Source organism: Delphinapterus leucas, chromosome 1, assembly GCF_059928025.1.
Source record: "Delphinapterus leucas isolate spDelLeu-1000000601 "Yukka" chromosome 1, BTC_Dleu_Yukka2, whole genome shotgun sequence".
Lineage (NCBI taxonomy): Eukaryota > Metazoa > Chordata > Mammalia > Artiodactyla > Monodontidae > Delphinapterus > Delphinapterus leucas.
The window spans coordinates 30,115,360-30,143,231 of NC_143129.1; the positions used below are offsets into that span (position 1 = coordinate 30,115,360).

At 36.1% G+C, this 27,872-nt stretch overlaps 1 protein-coding gene across 23 annotated transcripts in view; it reads right to left on the reverse strand.

Annotated features, from left to right (window-relative positions):
* Positions 1 to 27,872, reverse strand: part of CDC42BPA (CDC42 binding protein kinase alpha) — a 326,652-nt gene that overhangs the window by 246,423 nt on the left and 52,357 nt on the right. For 22 of the 23 annotated variants that reach the window (XM_089907512.1, XM_089907440.1, XM_089907467.1 and 19 more), the window contains exon 2: positions 17,112 to 17,203. In XM_089907512.1, the coding sequence (XP_089763638.1) occupies positions 17,112 to 17,203 (92 nt within the window). Of the gene's footprint in view, positions 1 to 17,111; positions 17,204 to 24,294; positions 27,820 to 27,872 lie in introns of those variants that run through there. The other variant, XM_089907504.1, reaches the window with a different exon arrangement.

The window sequence follows — 27,872 nt, forward strand, 5'->3', positions numbered from 1 at the left end:
ACCAGGGAAGTCCCTATTTTATTTTTTATACTTGAACATCTGATACATTTGTACTTTCTCCTAATATATGGTATGAATTTTAATTGGATCCACAAATGGACTTTTCCAATTGGCTACCCAGTTGTCTCAAAGATCTAAGTTTCTACCTTGAGAAGCTAGAAGAACATGAATAAATTAAACCTGAGGAAGTATTGATAGAAGGAAGGAAATAACAAACATTTTAAAACTGCTTAACTTTTTAAAAAAAATTTTAAGTAAAAAGAAGACAAAAATATAGACAATTCACAAAGCCAAAGTAGCTTTGTTCAATAATTAACAACACTGAAAAACCTCTACGTGACTGATCAAGAGAAATAACACATAAATTATAAACATCCACAATGAAAGAGAATATCGCCTTGTATTCCACAGACATAAAAAAAATAAAAGAGGGCTTCCCTGGTGACGCAGTGGTTGAGAGTCCGCCTGCCGATGCAGGGGACACGGGTTTGTGCCCCGGTTCGGGAGGATCCCACATGCCACGGAGCGGCTCGGCCCGTGAGCCATGGCCACTGAGCCTGTGCATCCGGAGCCTGTGCTCCGCAACGGGAGAGGCCACAACAGTGACAGGCCCGTGTACAGCAAAAAAAAAAAAAAACCCCACAGAGATATTATGAAAACCCTTACACATTTGAAAACTTAAATGAAATACACAAATTCCATGAAACACAAAACTTACTGAAGCTGACAAAAGATGAAATAGAAAACCTTAATAGCTCTATAACCACCAAGAAGTTAAATTAGTAGGATTCAATGCCCCACAAGGAAAAACTCAAGTCCAGATGGCATCACTGCTAAAGTTTATCAAGCATTTAAAGAAATAAATAAATAAAAATAAATATTCACAATTTTTTCTGAAAAAGAGTAAACACTCCCCAATTCATTTTATAAGTCCAGCATAACCCTGATGTCAATATTTGACACAGACATGATAAAAAAAGAAAATTGTAGGTCAACATTCCCCACGAATATAGATATGAAAACAGTTAAAATATTAAGGAACTAAATAGAGCCATATCTCAAAAAGATAGTAAGTCATGACCAAATGGAGTTTATCCCAGGGATTAGTTTAATATTTGAAAATCAATCTATATAAAACCAAAGGCATAATTCATGAAAGAAATAATTGACATATCTGATAAAGACATATCTGATAAAGGACTGTTACCTAAAATACACGAAAAAAATAACTCTTAAAATTCAACAATAAGAAAACAAACCAGGAGAGGAGGAAGATGGCAGAAGAGTAAGACGCGGAGATCACCTTCCGCCCCACAGATACATCAGAAATAAAACTACATGTGAAACAACTCCTACAGAACACCTACTGAACGCTGGCAGAAGACCTCAGACCTCCCAAAAGGCAAGAAACTCCCCACGTACCTGGGTCGGGCAAAAGAAAAAAGAAAAAACAGAGACAAAAGAATAGGGACGGGACCTGCACCAGTGGGATGGAGCTGTGAAGGAGGAAAGGTTTCCACACACTAGGAAGCCCCTTCACGGGTGGAGACTGCGGGTGGCGGAGGCGGAAAGATTCAGAGCCACGGCGGAGCGCACAGCAACAGGGGTGCGGAGGGCAAAGCGGAGAGATTCCCGATCAGAGGATCAGTGCCGACCGGCACTCACCAGGCCGAGAGGCTTGTCTGCTCACCTGCCGGGGCGGGCGGGGCTGGGAGCTGAGGCTCGGGAGCGCAGGGAGAGGACTGGGGTTGGCGGCGTGAACACAGCCTGCAGGGGGTTAGCGCACCACAGCTAGCCGGGAGGGAGTACAGGGAAAAGTCTGGACCTGCCGAAGAGGCAAGAGACTTTTTCTTCCCTCTTTGCTTCCAGGTGCGCGAGGGAGGGGATTAAGAGCGCTGCTTAAAAGGAGCTACAGAGAGGGCGCGAGCTGCGGCTAACAGCGCAGACCCCAGAAACGGGCAAGAGACGCTAAAGCTGCTGCTGCCGCCACCAAGAACCCTGTGTGCAAGCACAGGTCACTATCCACGCCGCCCCTCCCGGGAGGCTGTGCAGCCCGCAACTGCCAAGGTCCAGGGATCCAGGGACAACTTCCCCAAGAGAACGAACGGCGCGCCACAGGCTGGTGCAACGTCATGCCGGCCTCTGCCGCCGCAGGCTCGCCCCGCACTCCGTGCCCCTCCCTTCCCCCGGCCTGATTCAGCCCGAGCCCCCGAATCAGTGGCTGCTTTAACCTCGTCCTGTCTCAGTGAAGAACAGACGCCCTCCAGCAACCTACACGCAGAGGCAGGGCCAAATCCAAAACAGACTCCCGGAAGCTGTGCGAACAGAGAAAGGGAAATCTCTCCCAGCAGCCTCAGGAGCAGCGGATTAAATCTCCACAATCAACTTGATGTACCCTGCATCTGTGGAATACCTGAATAGACAACGAATGAGGTGGACTTTGAGAGCAAGATTTATTATTTCTTCCCCTTTTCCTCTTTTTGTGACTGTGTATGTGTATGCTTCTGTGTGAGATTTTGTCTGAATAGCTTTCCTTTCACCATTTATCCTAGGGTTATATCCATCCGTTTTGGGGGGTTTTTTTTTTTTTTTTTACTTTTTAAAGAAATTTTTCTCTTAACAATTATTTTTTATTTTAATAACTTTATTTTATTTTATTCTCTTCCTTCCTTCCTTCCTTTCTTCCTTTCTTTCTTTCCACTTTTTCTCCCTTTTATTCTGAGCCGTGTGGATGAAAGGCTCTTGGTGCTGCAGCCAGGAGTCAGTGCTGTGCCTCTGAGGTGGAGAGCCAACTTCAGGACACTGGTCCACAAGAGACCTCCCAGCTCCACATAATATCAAACGGCGAAAATCTCCCAGAGATCTCCATCTCAACACCAACACCCAGCTTCACTCGACGGCCAGCAAGCTACAGTGCTGGACACACTATGCCAAACGACTAGCAAGACAGGAACACAAGCCCACCCATTAGCAGAGAGGCTGCCTAAAATCATAATAAGTCCACAGACACCCCAAAACACACCACCAGACGTGGACCTGCCCACCAGAGAGACAAGATCCAGCCTCATCCACCAGAACACAGGTACTAGACCCCTCCACCAGGAAGCCTACACAACCCACTGAACCAACTTTAGCCACTGGGGACAGACACCAAAAACAACGGGAACTACGAACCTGCAGCCTGCAAAAAGGAGACCCCAAACACAGTAAGATAAGGAAAATGAGAAGACAGAAAAACACACAGCAGATGAAGGAGCAAGATAAAAACCCACCAGACCTAACAAATGAAGAGGAAATAGGCAGTCTACCTGAAAAAGAATTCAGGATAATGATAGTAAAGATGATCCAAAATCTTGGAAATAGAATAGACAAAATGCAAGAAACATTTAACAAGGACCTAGAAGAACTAAAGATGAAACAGGCAACAATGAACAACACAATAAATGAAATTAAAAATACTCTAGAAGGGTTCAATAGCAGAATAACTGAGGCAGAAGAACAGATAAGTGACCTGAAAGATAAATTAGTGGAAATAACTACTGCAGAGCAGAATAAAGAAAAAAGAATGAAAAGAACTGAGGACAGTCTCAGAGAACTCTGGGACAACATTTAACCCACCAATATTCGAATTACAGGGGTTGCAGAAGAAGAGAAAAAGAAAGGGACTGAGAAAATATTTAAAGAGATTATAGTTGAAAATGTCCCTAATATGGGAAAGGAAATACTTAATCAAGTCCAGGAAGCACAGAGAGACCCATACAGGATAAATTCAAGGAGAAACAGGCCAAGACACATAGTAATCAAACTGTCAAAAATTAAATACAAAGGGTTTCCCTGGTGGTGCAGTGGTTGAGAGTCCGCCTGCCGATGCAGGGGACACAGGTTCGTGCCCCAGTCTGGGAAGATCCCACGTGCCGTGGAGCGGCTGGGCCCGTGAGCCATGGCTGCTGAGCCTGCGCGTCCGGAGGCTGTGCTCCGAAACGGGAGAGACCACAACAGTGAGAGGCCCATGTACCGAAGAAAAAAAAAAATTAAATACAAAGAAAACATATTAAAAGCAGCAAGGGAAAAACAACAAATAATACACAAGGGAATCCCTATAAGGTTAACAGCTGATCTTTCAGCAGAAACTCTGCAAGCCAGAAGGGACTGGCAGGACATAAAGTGATGAAGGAGAAAAACCTACAACCAAGATTACTCTACCCAGCAAGGATCGCATTCAGATTTCATGGAGAAATTAAAACCTTTACAGACAAGCAAAAGCTGAGAGAGTTCAGCACCACCAAACCAGCTTTACAACAAATGCTAAAGGATCTTCTCTAGGCAAGAAACACAAGAGAAGGAAAAGACCTACAATAACAAACCCCAAACCATTAAGAAAATGGGAATAGGAACATACATATCGATAATTACCTTAAATGTAAATGGACTAAATGCTCCCACCAAAAACACAGACTGGCTGAATGGATACAAAAACAAGACCCATATATATGTTGTCTACAAGAGACCCACTTCAGACCTAGGTACACATACAGACTGAAATTGAGGGAATGGAAAAAGATATTCCATGCAAATGGAAACCAAAAGGAAGCTGGAGTAGCAATTCTCATATCAGACAAAATAGACTTTAAAATAAAGACTGTTAGAAGACACAAAGGAGGACACTACATAATGATCAAGGGATCCATCCAAGAAGAAGATATAACGATTGTAAATATTTATGCACGCAACATAGGAGCACCTCAATACATAAGGCAAATACTAACAGCCATAAAAGGGGAAATCGACAGTAACACATTCATAGCAGGGGACTTTAACACTCCACTTTCACCAACGGACAGATCATGCAAAATGAAAATAAATAAGGAAACCCAAGCTTTAAATCATACATTAAACAAGATGGACTTAATTGATATTTACAGGACACTCCATCCAAAAACAACAGAATACACACTTTTCTCAAGTGCTCATGGAACATTCTCCAGGATAGATCATATCTTGGGTCACAAATCAAGCCTTGGTAAATTTAAGAAAACTGAAACCATATCAAGTATCTTTTCCAACCACAATGCTATGAGACTAGATATCAATTACAGGAAAAGATCTGTAAAACATACAAACACATGGAGGCTAAACAATACACTACCTAATAACAAAGTGATCACTGAAGAAATCAAAGAGGAAATCAAAAAATACCTAGAAACAAATGACAATGGAGACACAATGACCCAAAACCTATGGGATGCAGCAAAAGCAGTTCTAAGAGGGAAGTTTATAGCAATACAATCCTACCTTAAGAAACAGGAAACATCTCGAATAAACAACCTAACCTTGAACCTAAAGCAATTAGAGAAAGAAGAATTTAAAAACCCCAAGGTGAGCAGAAGGAAAGAAATCATAAAGATCAGATCAGAAATAAATGAAAAAGAAATGAAGGGAACGATAGCAAAGATCAATAAAACTAAAAGCTGGTTCTTTGAGAAGATAAACAAAATTGAGAAACCATTAGCCAGACTCATCAAGAAAAAAAGGGAGAAGACTCAAATCAATAGAATTAGAAATGAAAAAGGAGAAGTAACAACTGACACTGCAGAAATACAACAGATCATGAGAGATTACTACAAGCAACTCTATGCCAATAAAATGGACAACCTGGAAAAAATGGACCAATTCTTAGAAATGCCAAGACTGAATCAGGAAGAAATAGAAAATATGCACAGACCAATCACAAGCACTGAAATTGAAACTGTGATTTAAAATCTTCCAACAAACAAAAGCCCAGGACCAGATGGCTTCACAGGTGAATTCTATCAAACATTTAGAGAAGAGATAACACCTATCCTTCTCAAACTCTTCCAAAATATAGCAGAGGGAGGAACATTCCCAAACTCATTCTACGAGGCCACCATCACCCTGATACCAAAACCAGACAAGGATGTCACAAAGAAGGAAAACTACAGGCCAATATCACTGATGAACACAGATGCAAAAGCCCTCAACAAAATACTAGCAAATAGAATCCAACAGCACATTAAAAGGATCGTACAGCATGATCAAGTGGGGTTTATTCCAGGAATGCAAGGATTCTTCAATATATGCAAATCAATCAATGTGATGCACCATATTAACAAATTGAAGGAGAAAAACCATATGGTCATCTCAATAGATGCAAAGAAAGCTTTCAACAAACTTCAACACTCATTTATGATAAAAACCCTCCAGAAAGTAGGCATAGAGGGAACTTTCCTCAACATAATACAGGCCATATAAGACAAACCCACAGCCAACATCGTCCTCAATGGTGAAAAACTGAAAGCATTTCCACTAAGATCAGGAACAAGACAACGTTGCCCACTCTCACCACTCTTATTCAACATAGTTTTGGAAGTTTTAGCCACAGCAATCAGAGAAGGAAAGGAAATAAAAGGAATCCAAATTGGAAAAGAAGAAGTAAAGCTGTCACTGTTTGCAGATGACATGAGACTATACAAAGAGAATCCTAAAGATGCTACCAGAAACTAGTAGAGCTAATCAATGAATTTGGTAAAGTAGCAGGATACAAAATTAATGCACAGAAATCTCTGGCATTCCTATACATTTATGATGAAAAATATGAAAGTGAAATCAAGAAAACACTCCCATTTACCACTGCAACAAAAAGAATAAAATATCTAGGAATAAACCTACCTAAGGAGACAAAAGACCTGTATGCAGAAAATTATAAGACACTGATGAAAGAAATTAAAGATGATACAAATAGATGGAGAGATATACCATGTTCTTGGACTGGAAGAATCAACATTGTGAAAATGACTCTACTACCCAAAGCAATCTACAGAGTCATTGCAATCCCTATCAAACTACCACTGGCATTTTTCACAGAATTAGAACAAAAAATTTCACAATTTGTATGGAAACACAAAAGACCCCCGAATAGCCAAAGCAATCTTGAGAAAGAGAAACAGAGCTGGAGGAATCAGGCTCCCTGACTTCAGACTATACTACAAAGCTACAGTAATCAAGACAGTATGGTACTGGCACAAAAACAGAAATATAGATCAATGCAACAGGATAGAAACCCCAGAGATAAACCCATGCAACATGGTCACTTTATCTTTGATGAAGGAGGCAGGAATGTACAGTGGAGAAAGGACAGCCTCTTCAATAAGTGGTGTTGGGAAAACTGGAAGGTACATGTAAAAGTATGAGATTAGAACACTCCCCCTAACACCATACACAAAAATAAGCTCAGAATGGATTAAAGACCTAAATGTAAGGCCAGACACTATCAAATTCTTAAGAGGAAAACATAGGCAGAGCACTCTATGACGTAAATCACAGCAAGATCCTTTTTGACCCACCTCCTAGAGAAATGGAAATAAAAATAAACAAATGGGACCTAATGAAACTTCAAAGCTTTTGCACAGCAAAGGAAACCATAAACAGGACCAAAAGACAACCCTCAGAATGGGAGAAAATATTTGCAAATGAAGCAACTGACAAAGGATTAATCTCCAAAATTTACAAGCAGCTCATGCAGCTCAATAACAAAAAAACGAACAACCCAATCCAAACATGGGCAGAAAACCTAAATAGACATTTCTCCAAAGAAGATATACAGACTGTCAACACACACATGAAAGAATGCTCAACATCATTAATCATTAGAGAAATGCAAATCAAAACTACAATGAGATGTCATCTCACACTGGTCAGAATGGCCATCATCAAAAAATCTAGAAACAATAAATGCTGGAGAGGGTGTGGAGAAAAGGGAACACTCTTGCACTGCTGGTGAGATTGTGAATTGGTTCAGCCACTATGGAGAACAGTATGGAGGTTCCTTAAAAAACTACAAATAGAACTACCACATGACCCAGCAATCTCACTACTGGGCATATACCCTGAGAAAACCATAATTCAAAAAGAGTCATGCACCAAAATGTTCATTGCAGCTCTATTTACAATAGCCAGGAGATGGAAACAACCTAAGTGTCCATCACTGGATGAATGGATAAAGAAGATGTGGCACATATATACACTGGAATATTACTCAGCCATAAAAAGAAACGAAATTGAGTTATTTGTAGTGAGGTGGATGGACCTAGAGTCTGTCATACAGAGTGAAGTCAGAAAGAGAAAGACAAATACCGTATGCTAACACATATATATGGAATCTAAGAAAAAAAAGAATGTCATGAAGAACCTAGGGGTAAGGCAGGAATAAAGACACAGACCTACTAGAGAATGGACTTGAGGATATGGGGAGGGGGAAGGGCAAGCTGTGACAAAGTGAGAGAGTGCCATGGACATATATACACTACCAAACGTAAAATAGATAGCTAGTGGGAAGCAGCCGCATAGCACAGGGAGATCAGCTCGGTGCTTTGTGACCACCTAGAGAGGTGGGATAGGGTGGGTGGGAGGGAGGGAGACAAGAGGGAAGAGATATGGGAACATATGTATATGTATAACTGATTCACTTTGTTATAAAGCAGAAACTAACACACCATTGTAAAGCAATTGTACTCCAATAAAGATGTAAAAAAAAATTAAAAAAATAAAAAAACCATTCCATTAAAACATGAGTTAAAAATCCAATATACACCTTACCAAAGAAGATATACAGATGGCAAATAAGCAAATGAAAAGATGCTCAACATCATCTAGGGAACTGCAAGTTAAAACAACCATGAGATACCACTACACGCCTAACAGAAGGACTAAAATTCAAAATACTGACAACTCCTAAATGCTGGTGAGGATGTGGAGCAACAGGAACTCTCATTCTGCCAGTGGGAATGCAAAATGGTACAGCCACTTTGGAAGAGAGTTTGTTGGTTTCTTACAAAACTTAAATAATGCTCTTACCATACGATCCAGCAATTCTGCTCCTTGGTATTTATGCAAATGAACTGAAAATTGATGTCCACACATCACATCAACCTGCACATGAATGTTTACAGCAGCTTTATTCATAATTGCCAAAGCTTGGAAGAAAACAAAGATGTCCTTCAGTAGGTAAATGGGTAAATAAGCAGTGGTACATTCAAACAATGAAATATTATTCAGTGGTAAAAGCAATAAAAAGACATGAAGGAAACAAAATGCCTATTACCACATGGAATAAGCCAATGTGAAAAGGCTACATTACTGTATGATTTCAACTCTATGACGTTCAGGAAAAGGCAAAACTATGGAGACAGGGAAAAGATCACTGGTGGCCAGAGGTTAGGGGAAGGAAGGGATGGACTGGCAAAGCACAGAGGATTTTTAAGGCAGTGAAACTATTATGTATAATACTAAAATGTGGATAGGTTGTAACTATACATTTGTCCAAACCCATACAATATATAATGCAACACCAAGAGTGAACCCTAATGTAAACTACAGACTTTAGCTGATGATGTGTCAATGTAGATCCATCAGTTGTAACATAGACACCACCTTGTGTGGTAGGCTGATAGTGGGAGAGGCTGCCCATGTGCAAGGTCAACGGGTATACAGGAACTCTGTGTACTTTGCACTCAGTTTTGCTGTGGACATAAAACTGCTCTAAAAATCAAAGCCTATTTAAAAAGTCAATCAGGGCTTCCCTGATGGTGCAGTGGTTGAGGGTCTGCCTGCCGGTGCAGGGGACGCAGGTTCGTGTCCCGGTCCAGGAGGATCCCACATGCCGCGGAGTGGCTGGGCCCGTGAGCCATGGCCGCTGGGCCTGCGCATCCGGAGCCTGTGCTCAGCGACGGGAGAGGCCACGGCAGTGAGAGACCCGGGTACCGCAAAAAAAAAAAAAAAAGTCAATCAAAGTAGCACACCGAATTTACATAATAAAAGAGCAAATCCATATGATTATTAAATTCTCAGCAAACTAGTAATAGAAGACAACTTCTTCAATCAGATAAAGGGTTCCCTCAAAAACACCTACAATTAACATCATACTTACTAGTCAAACACTAAACCCTTTCTCCCTGAATTCAGGAATAAAGTAAGGATATATATACCCTCATGAAACCTAGTCAACATTGTATTAGAGGTCCAAATTAGTATAATAAGTCAACATAAAGAAATAGAACGTATAAAGTCTGGAAAGTGAAAAGGACAGTATGATTGTCCTATTCTCAGACAATATGATTGTTTACACAGAACAACTAAGAAAGTAGCAACCAAAACAACAAAAAACTATTTAAATAATAATAAATGAATTTAGAAAATAAAGTCAGATACAAAAATGAGTGGTGTACATAGCACAGGGAGATCAGCTCAGTGCTTTGTGACCACCTAGAGGGGTGGGATAGGGAGGGTGGGACGGAGATGCAAGAGGGAGGGGATATGGGGATATCTGTACACGTATTGCTGATTTACTTTGTTATACAGCAGAAACTAACAAACCATTGTAAAGCAGTTATACTCCAATAAAGATGTTTAAAAAAAAAATGAGTGGTGTATCTACATACTAACAGCATACTATTTGAAATGTAAAATTTTAAATGTCATTTACCATAGCATCAAAAAACATTAAAAATTTAGCAATAAATTTAACAAATTATGAACAAGACCTGTACACTAAAATTACAAAAAAATTTTGAGAAAAATTAAAATAGACCTTAAAAGACAAAGAAAAATGCCTTGTTCATGAACTAACTACTAGACTCATGATTGTTTAGATGTCAGTCCTCACAAAATTGATCTATAAACTGAATGCAAACTCAATTTCAATACCACTAGGCTTTTATGGAAACTGACACAGTGATTCTAAAATTTATATAATAATGCAAAAGTCTTCAAATAGTTAAGACAATTTTGCAAAAGAACAAAGAAGGAGGACTTACACTCAGACTTCATTACATACTCTCAACTCTGCAGTATAAAGCTACAGAATCAAGATTGTGTGGTACTGACATAAGAACAGACAAAGATATCAGTGAAATAGAATAGAAAGAGCAGAAGTAGATCAACATTTATATGGTCAACTGATTTTTTTGACAAAGGTACTGAAGTAATTCAATAGAGGAGAAACAGCCTTTTCAACAAATTGTGCTGAAACAACTGGATATCCATATGGAAAAAAATAAACCTCGATCCCTATCTCACATCATACATGAATTAATTTGAAATGAATCACCAATCTAAACATAAGAGCTAAAACTATAAAGGTTTTAGGAAAAAAACATAGGTAAATATCTGTGACCTAGATATAAATAAGAATTTCTTACAAAGAACATGGAAAATAATAACCGTAAGAGAAAAAACTGATAAAATTAAACCACCAAAATTTAAAACTTCTGCTCATCAGAAGACATTTTTAAGAAAATTAACAGGCAAGCTATGCAGCCTTTGAGAAAATATTGACAAAACATACATCTGACAAAAGACATTTATAAATATGAAGAATTCTTACAACTCAATGATGACACGAATACCTCACTTTTTTAATGAGCAAAATATCTGAACATATACTTCACAAAGGAGGATATAAGAATGGTGAATAAGCACACAGAAACTCATCATTATGTTGATATATAACACAAATCCACATAACAATGCAATTTAAGACCATGAGATACTATTACACACCCATTAGAATGACTGAAATTTAAAAGACTAACAAAAAAATATTGGTGAGAACATGGAACTGGTGGGAATATAAAATGGTACAACCCCACTGGAAAAAATGTGCCAGTTTCTTTTAAATTTAAATGTGCACCTATCACTTAACATAGCAGTTCCACTCCTAAGTATTTATCCAAGGAAAGTGAAAACATATTTCCATAAAAACTTGTACAAGAATATTCACATCAGCTTTAATCCTAACAGCCAAAAATGAGAAACAATACAAATGTTCATCAATAGAAGGATAGTGGTATATAGCTTACCAATCAGCAATAAAAAGTATTACTACATTTGATCACAAGAATGGATCTCACAGACATTATTCTGAGCAAAAGAGGCCAGACACAAAAGAGTACATATGGTATGATTTCCATTTATATGAAATTTTCAAACGGCCAAAACTAATCCATAGTTAAAATTTACAACAGTGGTTGCCACTTGATGGACGTTATGGGGAAGTAACAGGAAAGGGAACTTCTTAGGGTGATGGAAATGTTCTGTAACTTGATAAGGGTGAATCCATTTGTCAAAACTCATGGAACTGTACATAAACAATTGGTGTATTTCAACATATATACAATTTACCTCAAAAGATGTAAACAAACCAAATAAAAATTGCACTCCTAGTCTAGATGGACTCACCAGAGAATTTTTCCAAACATATAAGGAAATAATAATATTCTCAAACTCAGAAAATTGAGAAAGTGCAAATACTTCCCAAATTGTCTTATGAGCTAAGCATAACATTTTAAAAATATAAGAAAATTAAAAGATAGGTAAAATAAAGTTCAATCTTTTTCATGCACATAACAAAACAAATGGTAAACAAAATACTAGCAAATCAAAACCAACAATATACTAAAAGAATACATAAGGAACAACTGGATTTATATAGTAATACAATATTGGTATATTTAAAAATTAATCAATATTATTTCCACATTAACTAAATACAGAGGTCAAATCATATCATCAAAATAGATATAAAAAAAAGCTTTTAATAAAAGTTAACTCTAATGCATGATAAAAGCTCTCAACAGACTAGGACTAAAAGGAAAACTTCCTTTACCTAAAAAAGAGTAACTTCCTTAACCTAAAAAAAGGGTAACAATTCTTTTTTAAAAAGCTGTTGCAAACTTCATACTTACTCCTGAAATCACAAACCAGAAAAAAATTGATTTTCAACAACTGAATTTAATATTTTAAGGAAGAAACTCTCTATTGTAATAATATAGGAGAAAGAAATAACAAGTATAACTAAAGAAAGAAAAAAAGCTGTCATTATTTGGAAATGGTATGACTGTGTACATGAAAAGTCTTTTAAATTTATAAACTAGAATTAATAAGTTAATATATCAGATGCTTAAATACAAAATCACTACACAAAAATTAATTGTATTTCTAGTCTAGCAACATGGTTACAAAATGAAATCTAAAAATATCATTTACAGGCTCATCAACAAACATCAAAGACTGATAAATAAATTTAATGAAATATGAACAAGAATTCTACATTAAAAACTATTAAAATTAATAAAAGTAACACATATAGGGTCAGTTGATTCACAATGGAAGTTCCTTTGCAATCAAATGTAGAAAAAGTAGTCTTTAAATAGATGATGCTGAGAAACCCACAAAGAATAAAATGAACCTTGACCTATACCTCACAAAACACAAAATAATACCAGATGGATCATAGACCTAAATGAAAAAGATTTTTTTTTTTATAGATTACATAAGATAACAGAGGAAAATATCTTCATGACCTTCAGGGTAGAAAATAACTTTTTTAACGAACACAAAAAAGCACTAATCATAAAGAAAAGCTTAATTAAATGTACTTCACCAAAACTAAGATCTTCTGTTCCATAAAAGATCTATACAGAGAGGGAAAAGCCAAGCCACACACAGGAAGACATTTTGTTTAATACACACACACACACACACACACACACACTTCCAACAAAGGACTTGTATCCAGAATATACCAGTAAGTCAGACAACCTACCCACCTGCTCCCACTCCCCCAATCCCAAAATGGGCACTTATGAAAAAGGATATCCAAGTTATATGAAGTAATATGAAAATGGGCTCAACTTTGTTATTAGGAAATGTAAAATGAAATCACAATCCAATACCACTACTCATCCACCAAAAAATGTCCAAAGTTTAAAAAATGATGCAAGTGTTGGTGAGGTTGTGAAGCAACTGGGACCTTAATACACTGTTGGTCGGAGTACAAATTGAGAACCAATTGGGATATTATTTGGCACTACCAACTAAGACTAAATATGCCTAACATGCAACCCAGAAATTCCACTAGGGTTATATCAAACACAGATGAGTGCTTCTACCTCCCAAAAGACATGTACATGAATGTCATAACAACATTATTAACAGTGGCCAAAAACTATAAACTTGAATACCTACCAACACTAGTATGGATAAAATATTTGTGGTATATTCATATAGAGGAATACTTTGAACCAATAAAAAACAAAAATGAATCACACAAGCATAATATCGAGCAAAAGAAAACAGAAACAAAAGAATGTATATATTATAATTCCACTAATATAGCATTCAAAAACAGGCAAAATAAATCTATAATTATAGAAGTCAGAATAGATGGTTAATGAGAAGGTGGTTATCCACATAGAGGGGGCAATGGGAGCCTATCTTGATCTGCATTATAGTTACAGAAGTTCATGCAAATGTACAAATCCATTAAGCTATGTGTGTATATAACACAATTTTTTTAAGACCTCAAAATAAATGTATTTTCAGACAAAAAATGCAGATAATTTATCTCAGCAGACTTGGCAAAATACTAAAGGGAATTTTTAAGTCAAAAGGAAAATTATATCAAAGACAAGTATATGAATATAAATAAGTATGTGAATGTGAAGAGTAAGAAAAAATGTAAATACATGGGTAAAGCTAAAATGAAGAGGGACACTATAATCGTATCTTTTGGGGTTTCAAATATATGTAGAGCTAATGACAATGAAAGGTAAATTTGGGTAAATGGGAACTGGCAAAATACAAATTTACCAAGAATACAAGTGGCAATCTCTAGGGAAACCAATAAAAGAAGGTACAACTCAGAAATGAATAGAAGGGGGAAAGAATAATTTAAAATATTCAGTTAATCCAAGAATTGAGAGAAACATAATACAGAATGGACAAGACAAACAGAAAACAAATAGTAATATGTAATGTAATTACATTAAATGTCAACTGACTACACTCCAATTAAGGATAAGACATTATCAGACTAGATCAAAAAATAAAAACTATATTCTACTTAACACTAAACATATAAAGTAACAGCTGAAACTAACAGGGTGGAGCAAGATATTTAATGCAGAAGACTAATAAAAAGAGCTAGAATCATTCTACTAACATCAGATTAAGTAAAGTTTAACTCAAAAAGCATTACTTAGAGATAACAAGGATCATTACATCATGATAAAAGAGTTAATCACTAGGGAGATATAATAACTTGATATTTGTTATCAGTGAAAACTGAAAAAAATAAGAAAGAAATAAGCAAATCCTCTCTCAGGAAATGAAATATCACACAGATAAAACAGTTAAGGATATGGAAGATTTAAATAAGATTAATGTCTTTTACCTAACTGATATTTACAGAACACTGCACAGCAAATTTCAAAGACTTGAAATCAGACAATGTATATTCTCTTACTGCTCTGGAATTACATTATAACTCAAAAACAGAAATATAACTAAAAACCCTCCAAATGCTTAGAGACGGAGCGATAAAGTTCTAAAATCATAGATCAAAAAAAACCATGACAGAAATTTAAAATCACATTGGAAATCACATTGTATTTTGAGGAAATCTATAATGAAAATATGACATATCAAAACTTTGCTATAGCTAAAGCTGCTTAGAGGAAAAAGTATAGCACATTTGAAAAGATTTAGAAATCAATGCTCTAGGCATCTAACTCAAAAAGTTAGAAAAAGAACAGCAAGTTGAAACCAAAGGGAGAAAAGAACGTTAAAAGATAAAAGCAGAAATTAATGAAACAGAAAACAAATCTACCATAGAAAAATACAAAGGGCAAAAGTTAATTCATTGAAAAAATAACAGAATTGATAAACCGCTAAGTGTAACAAACGAAAAAAACGAGAAGTGCAAACGACCAATATAGTAATAAATATGAAAAATCAGATGACATGGATGAACCTAGCAAAACTGACACATCTATAGAAAATATCCAAATAGTTCAATTTCAATTTTAAAAATTAATTATATAATTTAAAACTCTCTCTCTAGGAACCTCCAGGCTCAAATGGCTTCACCAGTGAAATCTTCTAAGCATATAAGAAAGAAATAATAACAATCTTCTCAAACTCCTCTAAAGAACAGTAAAAAAGGAAATACCTCCCTCTTTTTATGAGGCCAGAATAACCAAGATACCAAAATCTGATCAGGATGTGATAAGTAGGAAAATTACAGGCCAATTTCTCTCAAAGATCCAAAACACACACAACACACACAAATAGCAAACTGAGTCCCAAGGTAAATTAAAAGGATAATACATCCCAACAAAGTTGGCTTATTTTCGAAATGCAAGGTTACTTTCACATTGAAAATAAACCAGTGTAACTCAACACATTAACAGAATAAAGGAGAAAAGCCGTGAGTGTCTCAAAAGATGCTGATAAAGCATTTTATTAAAATCCAAAACAATTCATGATTTTAAAAGTAAAATTAGCGAGGTTGCTGGGTATGAGGTCAATAAACAGAATTCAATTGTGTCTAACTACTAGCAAAAACAATTAGAAAATGAAACTTAACCAATAATTCTAATTAAAATAACATAAAGAATATCACATACCTAGGAATAAATCTGCTAAAGATGTGTAAATCCACTCTACTAAATGGAAACTACAAATCATTAGTGGGTTAAATTTATAAAGCCCTAAATAAATGGAGGCATATACCATGGTCATGGATTGGCTGACTCAATATTGTTAAGATGTCAATTATCTACAAAGTAATCTCTAGTTTCAGGGCAATCCTAATCAAAATTCCAGCAGATGTGTGGGTGCTGGGTGTGGATGTGGATTTTTATGAGTAGGTAAAAACTGAAACACTTATTCTAAAATTGTATGAAAATATAAATGGCCAAGAACAGAGAAGAGGGAGGAAGTTAGAGTATACACACTCACTACCAGATATCAAGACTTCTTAAACTAAAGTAATTTAAGGCAGTGAGAGACAAACAGGCCAATGGAACAGAAGAGAATACAGAAACATACTCAAACTTCAATGACATATGAAAAACAGAAATATCTTGGAAAAAAACTCCATGTAGAAAGACTTCATTCAGAAGTTTAATGATTTCTGATCAATGATATCAATTACAACACCATGTAAATAATATTTCAGTTAAATTCTCTCACAGACTGTATAAAATAGCTTGCAAAACAATTATCAGATCTTCTATAAAATCTTTATCTCTTACCTCTCCAAAAGCCCCTCGACCAATCACCTTTAATATTTCAAAGTCTTCTCTATGTAATCGCATCTGTTTCACTTTAGAAGTAAATGGTTTAGCTGAAACAAAAAGGCAACATCAATTACTTAATGAACTGTGATACAAATTAGATATAAATAATGATATTTCTTACTTAAACAATAAAAATGAAAATAAGGATTAAGGATTACACCAAAGTATTTAATAGTCTCATCAAACTATATTGAGAAGAAACAGATTTAATTTTCATATGACGTTTATTTCTTATATATGAATTATATTTTGGGAGATAAACATTTTTTTAAACACCAAATAATGCAAAGTACTAGTGATGTACAAATCAGACCAATTTATTCTCATTTTAAACATTCCGTGTATTCTAACTCGATGCTAGATACATATTTTAGCACAAAGGTCCAAGAAGTAAAAGCAAATTTCTTGGCACCAGAGAGAAATTCAGCAATCCCCACCAAGTAAATTAATATTTGTCACACTCATTCATTTATTGATCATTTTAACACGCCTTTAGCAAGAGCTGACATTATACAAAGTATGGTGGCAATTACTGGAGTTTAAAACAAATATGATTACAATATGGTACCTTCATTCAAGAACTTCTCAGTCTTCAGAAATAGATACAGTATGTACACACATATAACACAGTAATGTGATAAAAGTTTCTAATAGAGATAAATACAAAGTGCTTCAGGATCAGTGAAAATGGAACCCTAATTCTCTTGTAAGAACACTGTTTCACAGAGGAACTAACATTGGATCTGGACCTTGAGGACTAAGTAGACTTTTGCTAATTTGCCTGTTTGCAATGTACTATAAATATTCCCAACAGAGGGAGCAATATAAGCAAACGAAGAGAGACAAGAAAGTGAACTTGGGTGATAATGGTAAATAATCCACTGTTGTTATAGAATTATAAGAAGAAATACAAAGAAATCAGGGCTAGAAAATGGAAAATGGAAGTGGCCTTGGATGCCATGCAAGGAACTTAGACATTATTCTATTAATTATAGGGAACATATTGACATTTTTTTTTAAATTATAAAACCAACTACATGTTCTGCTGCCTTAAGAGAAATTTAGACCTGTCTCCTTTCCTCCCCTCATGTCCCTCCTTATTCTCACACAGAAAGGAGTTAATACAATTAAATAGTCACTGTATATGGGCACAGCTCTCTTCTCTTTCCTACCATGCACGAGAGTGTGGAAGATCAAAGGTATGTATTTGAGCATTAGAAAGGGAAAGAGACACAGCAGGCCTTACCACTTGCTTTGGTCTAAAGGTATTTAGCCCTAACTACCGATACTTTAGGAAAGAGGGGTATTCCACATTGCAAAACCCAGTCTACTAGAGATTTCTGCATTGGTGTTTTAGATTATAAGGAAAGGAAATAGAGATTGAATCTCTATTTGGAATTCACACAACAGAAAAGATGATCAAAGAAACAGATCAAATTTGAATAAAGGTATAAAGGATCTCATACTGTAAGAGAGAGAAGATGTAAAACCATGGCAGCCAGGAAGTGAACATTTTGATAAAATGACCAAGACATCTTGGTTTTGAACAAACTGGACTGGACAAACGGTGAGACTGTGGCAACTGGGATTCAGTCAGGGTCCTAACAGGAAATAAATTATCCCAATCTGAGGAAGGCTTATTTACAAATAGACTATTTACAAAGGTATAGGTGGGTTATAAGGGAATGGCAAGGAAGAGTGAAATCATCTTGAGACTAGTGTCCCTCCCTTTCCCAGCTTCTACACAAGCATATCAGGAATACTTGGTTAAGAATAGTACACATAGAAATGTGTAAATTAAAAATAAAGATGTGGAGCCAGCCAGTGTGAGAAGAGTGCTAGGCTAGTTGCTAGCTAGAGCTGGAAAATATCACAAAGCAGCCTACATTACACTTAACAGTTCTTTATTTCTTTTACTTCACTGTTTATTACCCTGACCCCCTCAAGATTTCCAAATACCTTAATCCAAATAGACGGTATGTTCTATATCTTTGTCTCGTTCTGACCCTAAATGCAAACAGCACTTCGTCACAGACAACTATGTTTATTCTTAAAGAATAATTCTGTGTATACCTTCCTCTGGGTAACATCCTACTTATCTAAAAGGTTAGAAATCTAGGTATTTCAATCCTCTAAAACATTACCGTAAAGCAGGGAAAGAAACTCTTTTTTAAAACTAGAGTAACTGAAATACAATTCAGGTAAGCAAATGATTGTTGAAACGATCTTTTAGCAAGGTACAAAGGATAACAATATGTCAAAATATAAATGATGTTATCTTTCCATGCAATAGTATACACCCTGAAAGCACCAAGCAAATGAATACTGTTAAATCATGCATAATTAGGATTAAGGATTTTATGAGCTATCCACGCTTTATGGGAGCCTGTAGTATTAACATAAACTAAAAGAATAATCCTGTCCATTCTTTACTTCCTAGAACCTGCTAGTAAAAATCCCATTTCTTTGACATAGCAAAATTATTCTATTTTCAGACATTCAAAAATGAGTTAAGTCACAAATTTCTTCAGAAGGCTCATAGTTTACTAATTATTTATTCAATTCACTCAAAAAGTAACTTTGAATACCCGCTATATGCCAAGCATTTTATAAGATGTTAGAAGTACGAAGATAAATAAAATAGTCCCTGTCCTCAAGTAAACAAATTATGCAATAAGTGTTACCCTCCCATTTTAAATTTTCAGTGTGTTTAAAACAGACTTACACCCAAAAAATTATGCTCACATTACAAGAAATGAGAGAAATGCAAATAAACTTACTGCTAATATTCTATTATTTAACAACCAAACATGCCAAAAATAAAAAACCTGAAACCACCAAGTGTTTGCCGGAGTACGAATAACAGGTATTCTCACACATAACTGGTAGGGCTGTTAATTACAACCTCTGTGGACAAGATTTGGTTTTCTTTTTCATTCTCTTAACATGACATTTTACTTAAAAAGATTTTAGAAGCTGATACATCTTTGTATACCTTGAGATAAACGTTACTTGGTTATAACGTAATTTTTTAATATATAGATGAAATTGCTTTGCTTTGATTTTACTTAGGAATTTTACATTTGTGTTTATAAACAATTCTGGTTTACAATTATATTTTTTCTGTACTATCTTCATCTGGTTTGGTACCAATAATAAACCAACCTCATTAACTATGTTGAGTAGCTTCCTCTCCTTTTCTTTTCTCTAAAATAAAATAATTCCAGGTTTTTCAAAGATCTCAATGTGAAAAACAAAACTACAAACCTTTTAGAAGACAATAAAGGAGACTATGACTATAAGGTCTGCTAAAACTTGCCAGTGAAACATCTTGCACGTGTCATTTTGTTGGATTTTTAATATTTCACTTCTTTCACACTGTCATTTTCATTTTTCTATTTCTACCTGTGACAACTGTATTAATTATATTTTTCTAAGAAATTATGTATTGCATTGAAATTTTCAAATTTATTGGAATAGGGTGACAATATTCTTCTCTTTATAAAACTCTACTATATGAATAGGTTTGATCCCTTTTTAGTTACTAATATATATTTAGGTCTATTTTCATTATTTTTCTTTACTAATATTGCTGGAAAGTTTGCATATTTTACAACTATTTTTCCAAATATACATTATTTAGACTTGTTTATCCTTTCTAAAATTCTGTGGAGTTTTCTCTTCTGTTTTAGTAGGTTCTTACCTGAATTTACGTAAAATTTCAAAAAAAGTAAATAAAGGCTAATGTTAACCCTCGGCTCTCACCCACCAAAAAATCAATATAGCCATACTGATATTAGATGAAAGAGGTATTGGGTGGGGAGGCATTAGTGGAATAGAAATTAAAAGGAGTCATACATAATGATTAAAAAAAAAAAAAAAACCCAGCTGAAATTAACCAGGACACAATAAGTCTAAACATGTATACACCCAACAACATAACCTCCAAATGTGTAAAGCCAAATTGACAGACATAAAAGAAGAAATAAACTCACCTTCCTAAAGGGAGATTTTACTCTCTCTCTCAGTAACTCATAGCCCAAGCAGACCAAAACACAAACAATTTTTTTAGTGTATTGAGTGGCATACATGTAACACTCCACCTAAGAGTTGAAGAATTAATTTTCAAACACACACTGAACCTCTACAAATTTTTATAATATGCAAGGCATAAAACTACCTCCAACAAAATTCAAAGTATTGGGAGCACAAAAATAAAATTCTATGAGTACTATGCAATTAATACAATTAGAAATCAAGAACAGAAAGACCAGAGGAAAGCCCATAAGCTCTGAAATCAGACAATAATTTTGAAGAAGAAAGTAATAAGGTAATTAGAAAATATTCAGAACTACTTAATAAAAATATTACATATCAAGACTTCTAGAATATAACTGGGGGGGGAGGGGAAAGCCCTCAATATTTATACTGGGAAAGAAGGAAGGCTGAAAATTTAGGTGTCAAATATGTTAAGGTCAGACCAAGAGACTAAAATCAAAGTAGAAGGAAAAACAAATATAAGGAAGAAAAAAATTAAATTAATTAATTAATTAATATCACTTACAACTACACATCTGCCAAAGACAGATAACTGGACTCTAATCACAAGGAAATAATCAGACAAACTTAAATTCAGGAACAATCTATAAAATAACTGGCCTGTGGTATGACAAGTTTCAAGACACAACAAGGACACTGAAAGACAAAAAATGTCTAAAGAACTGCTCCAGATTAAAAGATTCTAAAGAGACATTAAAACTAAATGCAGAATTCCCTGGCGATCCAGTGGTTAGGACTCCACCCTTTCACTGACAAGAGTGCGGGTTCTACCCCAGGTTGGAGAACTAAGATCTCGCAAGCCGCACAGCATGGCCAAAAAATAAATAAATAAAATAAAATAAAAACTAAATGCAGGCTTCCCTGGTGGCGCAGGGGTTGAGAATCTGCCTGCCAATGCGGGGGACATGGGTTCGAGCCCTGGTCTGGGAAGATCCCACATGCCACGGAGCAACTAGGCCCGTGAGCCACAACTACTGAGCCTGCGCGTCTGGAGCCTGCGCTCCGCAACGAGAGGCCGTGACAGTGAGAAGCCCACGCACCGCGATGAAGAGTGGCCCCCGCTCGCTGCAACTAGAGAAAGCCCTCGCACAGAAACGAAGACCCAACACAGCCAAAAATTAAAAAAATAAATAAAATATTGAATACATAACTACTTTAAAAAAAAAAAAAACTAAATGCAATGTGTAATAATGGACTGGAACTCATAGCCAAAAATAAAAAATAAACATTGCTATAAAGGATATTATTGGGATAACTGGTGAAATTTCAATATTAAATATGTATTACATAATGTATCAGGGTTAAATTTGCTAAATTAATAATTGTACTGTGGAGATATCTAAGAGAATGCTTTCATTTCTGAGAAAACAGATGTCGAAGTATGTACAGGTAAGGAGTCAGGATATCTATATACATAAGAATGAACATAGATCCTTATTTTATATCAAATACAAAAATTAACTCAAAGTGCATCGAAGATCTCAACTTAAAAGTTAAAACTATAAATACCTGTAGAAGAAAACATAGGGGAAAATCTTCATGGCATCAGATATGGCAACGATTTCGTGCACATGACACAAAAAGCACAGGCAATAAAAGAAAAAAATAGATAAACTGGTTTCATCAAAATTTAAAACTTTTGTACATCAAAGTTTAGTATTAAGAGAGAAATTTTAAAACCTACAGAATGGTGAAAAATATTTGCAAATCATATATTTGAAAAAGAATTAATACTAGAACATATAAAGAACTCCTACAACTCAACAATTGAAAAACAGCCCTATTAAAAAATGGGCAAAGGTTTGATTAAATATTTCTCCAAAGATATACAAATAGCCAAAAAGCACATGAAAAGTTACTAAACACCAATAATTAGGGAAATACAAACCAAAACCACAATGAGATATCACTTCACACCCTCTAGGATAGCTATAAATAATAATAACAATAATAATAAAAAATAAGTAAATTTTACAAAACAGAAAATAACAAGTGTTGACAAGGATTTAGAGAAACTGGAACCCTCATACATTACTGGTGGGAATGTAAAATACTTTTTATGTATGAATGTAAAAAGCTATTTTGGAAAAGTTTGGCAGTTCCTCAAAAAACTGAACATAGATTTACCTTATGACCCAGCAGTTCTATTTTTAGATATATATCCAAAGGAATTGAAAAGAGGGATTCCAATAGATCCCTGTACACCAATGTTTATTACAGCGTTATTCACAATAGCCAAAGGTCCATCAACAGATGAATGGATAAACAAAATGTGGTATATACATACAACAACAGTTCAACCTATAAAAGAAATAAAAGTCTGATACATGCTCCAACATGGATGAATCTTGAAAACATTATGATAAAATGTTAAAAGAAATAAGCCAGACATAAAAAGGCAATTCTTGTTTAACTCGCCTTATATGAAATATCTAGAACAGGTAAATTCATAGAGATAGAAAATAGATTAAAGGTTACCAGGTGCTGGAGGGAGGGTGGAAAATGGGGAGTCATTGCTTAATGGTTATAGAATTTCTCTTTGGGATGATGAAAAGTTTTAGAAATAGACAGTGGTGATGGTTGCACAACACTGTGAATGTAATTAATGCCAATAAATTGTATGGTTAAAAATGGCAATTTTGTATTACATACAGTTGGCCCTTGAACAACACGGGTTTGAACTGCAAGGGGCCACTTACAAGCGGATTCTTTTCAATAAATACATACTGCAGTACTACACTATCTGCAGTTGGTTCTGAACCTCTGATGCAGAATCGCAGATGCAGATGGCCCACTATAAAGTTATAGGTGGATCTTCCACTGTGCAGGGGTCAGCACCCTTAACCTCCACATTGTCAATTGTACTTTACCACAACTTTTTTAAATTAATAAGATAAAACAGTAAGATAATACCTCTGAATTGCATACTTCAAATGAGTGAATTGTTTACTCTGTGAATTATATTTCAATAAAGCTTTTTAAGGAAGAAACCTTAACATACACACACACACAGACACACACACACACAGACACACACACAGACACACACACACACAATTTGACAAGATGGGTTTCTTACCATGGCTGTTACTCCCAGACTCTAACTCTCCCCCTTCCTTGAGAGAATCTAAGCTGGGGGGGAGTGTTATCTTTGTCTTACAGGAAACCACCAGAAGAGAAAAACAAAAGGCCACCAGACCTGGTTAGAACTGGTGAAACCCAAGATGGTGAGAGACCTGACCTCCAGTAGACCCTGAGCCTCATTACACGTTCACCTTAATACATTAGCATGCTAAATGACACACCCACCAACAGCCATGACAGGAAGTACCGGACCATAGCAGGAAGAAAAGGAGGTGGCATACCAGTTCCAGGAAGAACACTGCCTATTCCAGTAAAACCAATGCATGTGCCTCCCCCTCATTAACCCTACGTTTAAAAATCTCGCCTTGACTGCTCCCTCTAAAAGAAACTGATTTGCGAACTAAGTTCCTGCTTCTCCATTCTCTGGCCATTGAACAAAGCTTGTGCTGTTTCAGTCTCAGCACTGGTTTGGTTACTGGCTGTGTAAATCCTCACGGGAAAAGACTCTCCCCCACACCGCACCCCCACTGAGGCAGGGGGCTTTGACCAGACTGGGGCCCAAGTGGGGGTCCACAGAGACAATCCAGCAATGGGTTGATACATAAAGGCCTTATTAGAACTGAAAAAGGAGCATAACTATAATTCAAATAAATTATAACATCAATCTCCAATACTTAAAAGGAGCTTTGATTTCTACTATATCTCAGGGTCACAAAACAAAGGTATTAGTAATACATACTTCAAGTTCCTCCGAAGGATAAAGCAGAAGTCCCAAAAAAAAGTTGCTGCAGAGCTAACACTTAAGGTATATTATACCTATTATTATAATCTGTGGTACAAATAAGCAACAATAACTATTAAATCTATAGAGGGGTATATACGTATCTTATGGTACTCAGATAGTACAAAGAAAATGAACTCAAACAAAGTTAAAAGCTGTACAATTTATTACTGAGCACTCCATTCACAATGTCTGAGACAGTTTAAAAGATGCCCTAACACAATTATTAGAGCTGAGGGTCAGATACTAAATGTAATCATGAAATAGAATGAGATGATTCACAATTTCAACTACTGGAACATTTATTTCTATATTGCATTTGAAAATTTTGATTATACACTCAATTTACTGCCAAAAGTTCATTAGCACTATCTAACAAAAATGCTTTATTTATTTATTTATTTATTTATTTATGTCTGCGTTGGGTCTTCGTTGCTGTGCGTAGGCTTTCTCTAGTTGCAGTGAGTGGGGGGCTTCTCTTTGTTGCAGAGCACAGGCTCTAGGTACATGGGCTTCAGTAGTTGTGGCACGCAGGCTCAGCAGTTGTGGCTTGCAGGCTCACTGATTGTGGTGCACGGGCTTAGTTGCTCTGCGGCATGTGGGATCTTCCCGGACCAGGGCTCGAACCCATGTCCCCTGCATTGGCAGGCGGATTCTTAACCACTGCACCACCAGGGAAGTCCCCAAAAATGCTTTATACAAAGATATGTAAAAAAAGAATCATGAATTGTATCTACCAAAAGGCCATTTCAGGCACTCGGTGTAATTTAAATAATTTTGGATATATAAGACTAGCTGCAAAAACTCTGTATTCATTACAGTAATTTTCAAAGAATTAATAATCACTACACTACTGTCCTTGACAAAAATCAAGGCAATATAAGGGCCCAATCCAGTCTGCTGTACTGCTAAACAATGGCTATGTCTATACTGAATAAATGCTATATTCAGTGACCTTTCACAAAGTACTACACCATCTAATGATAACAATATGTTGACTTTCTTTAGTGCTGTCCAGTTCAGTGCTTTCACTTGTGGCACATACTTTCTGAAATCTGTGCCACGCCACCTCGCTCTCCTTTCTCTGAAAATCTCCCCTAGAATCTCAGGGGAAGGTTAAGTATATATTGTGGGGCCACACTTCACAGGTCAGAGTAAAGTGATCCAGAGTAGAAAACTGACCAAAGCTGTGGAACAAATAATTTACAACTGAACTCAGAAAGACTTAGTCTCTGCAAGTGGTTATAAGAATTAACATAAAAACTCAGTAGTTATTGGGGTAAGCGTTCTACCACAAGGCTAAAAGCTGGGGAGAAAATTAGTTCTGCACAAAGATACCAAGCACATGCATGAAGAGAAGGAGAGATGAATGACAAGTATTATTATTCCCATTTTACAGAAAAGAAAACAGGTTCAGAAAGGTAAAATAAATTCTGAAGATTACTAGTACGTGGTACTAATAGGATTGAAGCTCTGATCTGTCAGGCTCCAAAGCCTTTCCAATATAACATGTCTCTTTCTTCCCAAAAGTTCTGAAATTAACACAGATACTGGAATTTAAGAAATCAAATATGAAATAATTCTAAGTTAAAAAAAATCTCTTTGAAGCTGGAAAGAAAGCATATTTCTATCTGGGCCACTCACACACTGCCTGGTTCACTGTACACTGATAAACGAATGGATAAATGAATGAATGATTCTAAAGTAAAAAGAATTCAAAGTTTCAATATGAAATGCCAGGTATACCTTGCAAGGCATACCCTTTTCCCTGCTGAATGTAGCCCAAGATCTAAACATGGAGTCTCCTTCAGTCCTCCCCTCCAGCCTGCCTCCTCCCAACAGCTACTGTCCAGGCCTCATGGGAACAGTCTGCTGGTTTCAAACCACTGGTAATATTAGCTGCCATGGCTTGAGAAAGGAACCTAGTTAGTGGTTCCAATAGAAAAAGAAAGTGGAAAGTGAGAAGATGAAGAATAAAAACAAAGACAGAGCCTGAAGGCATAAAGAGGCCTAGAAGAGAACAGTGAGTACTGGAGCAAGAGATTTTAACCTTCCCTTCACCCATGATTCTGCTTCCTCCCTTTCCTCTCAGATTTCTCCAGTGGGTGTCCATCCTTCCATGTGTCCTCTCCCTTATCCTTTCTACTGCATGTCCTTCCACTATGGATGCTGATACTAATCTGCAGTGGAGGAACATGAGAATCAGGGACCAAAACTAAGGCAGGGAGAAAATCCATGCAAAAGGGAGGGAGGAAGAGAAATACGAGGGAGCAATGACAAAAGAATAGTTACTGAAGTCACATTAAACTTTTACCAATTTTATCAGGTTTTATGTCTGTATTTTACAAATAAAATATACAATGTAGTTTTAAATTAATATATGGTAGATTATGAAATATACTGCAACTATATACTAATCACCTGTACAAAGAATAAAATTACAAGTGGTATGTTTCTGAGATGTTTAGCAATGACAGGAGGACAAGTGTAGCACTGTGTTATTCATTTTTAAGCCCATAAAATAGTATCTTTGACAGAGTATTTTTTAATTTTTTAAATAACTGATTACTGAAAGAAGTTTCCAAATAATCCATATGTGTTTATGGTTTTGGCACCTTAACAGGCAAAAGTGACAGGGATCCACACACATAAAACCATGCAACAAACCCACAGAAATGCTGAATAAGAGACACCCATGAGAAATTTTAAATATACATTCAAACTCAAAAAACAGAGAGAGAGAGAGAGAGAGAGAGAGAGACATGGGGAAATTCCCAAGAGCCAGAAATAAA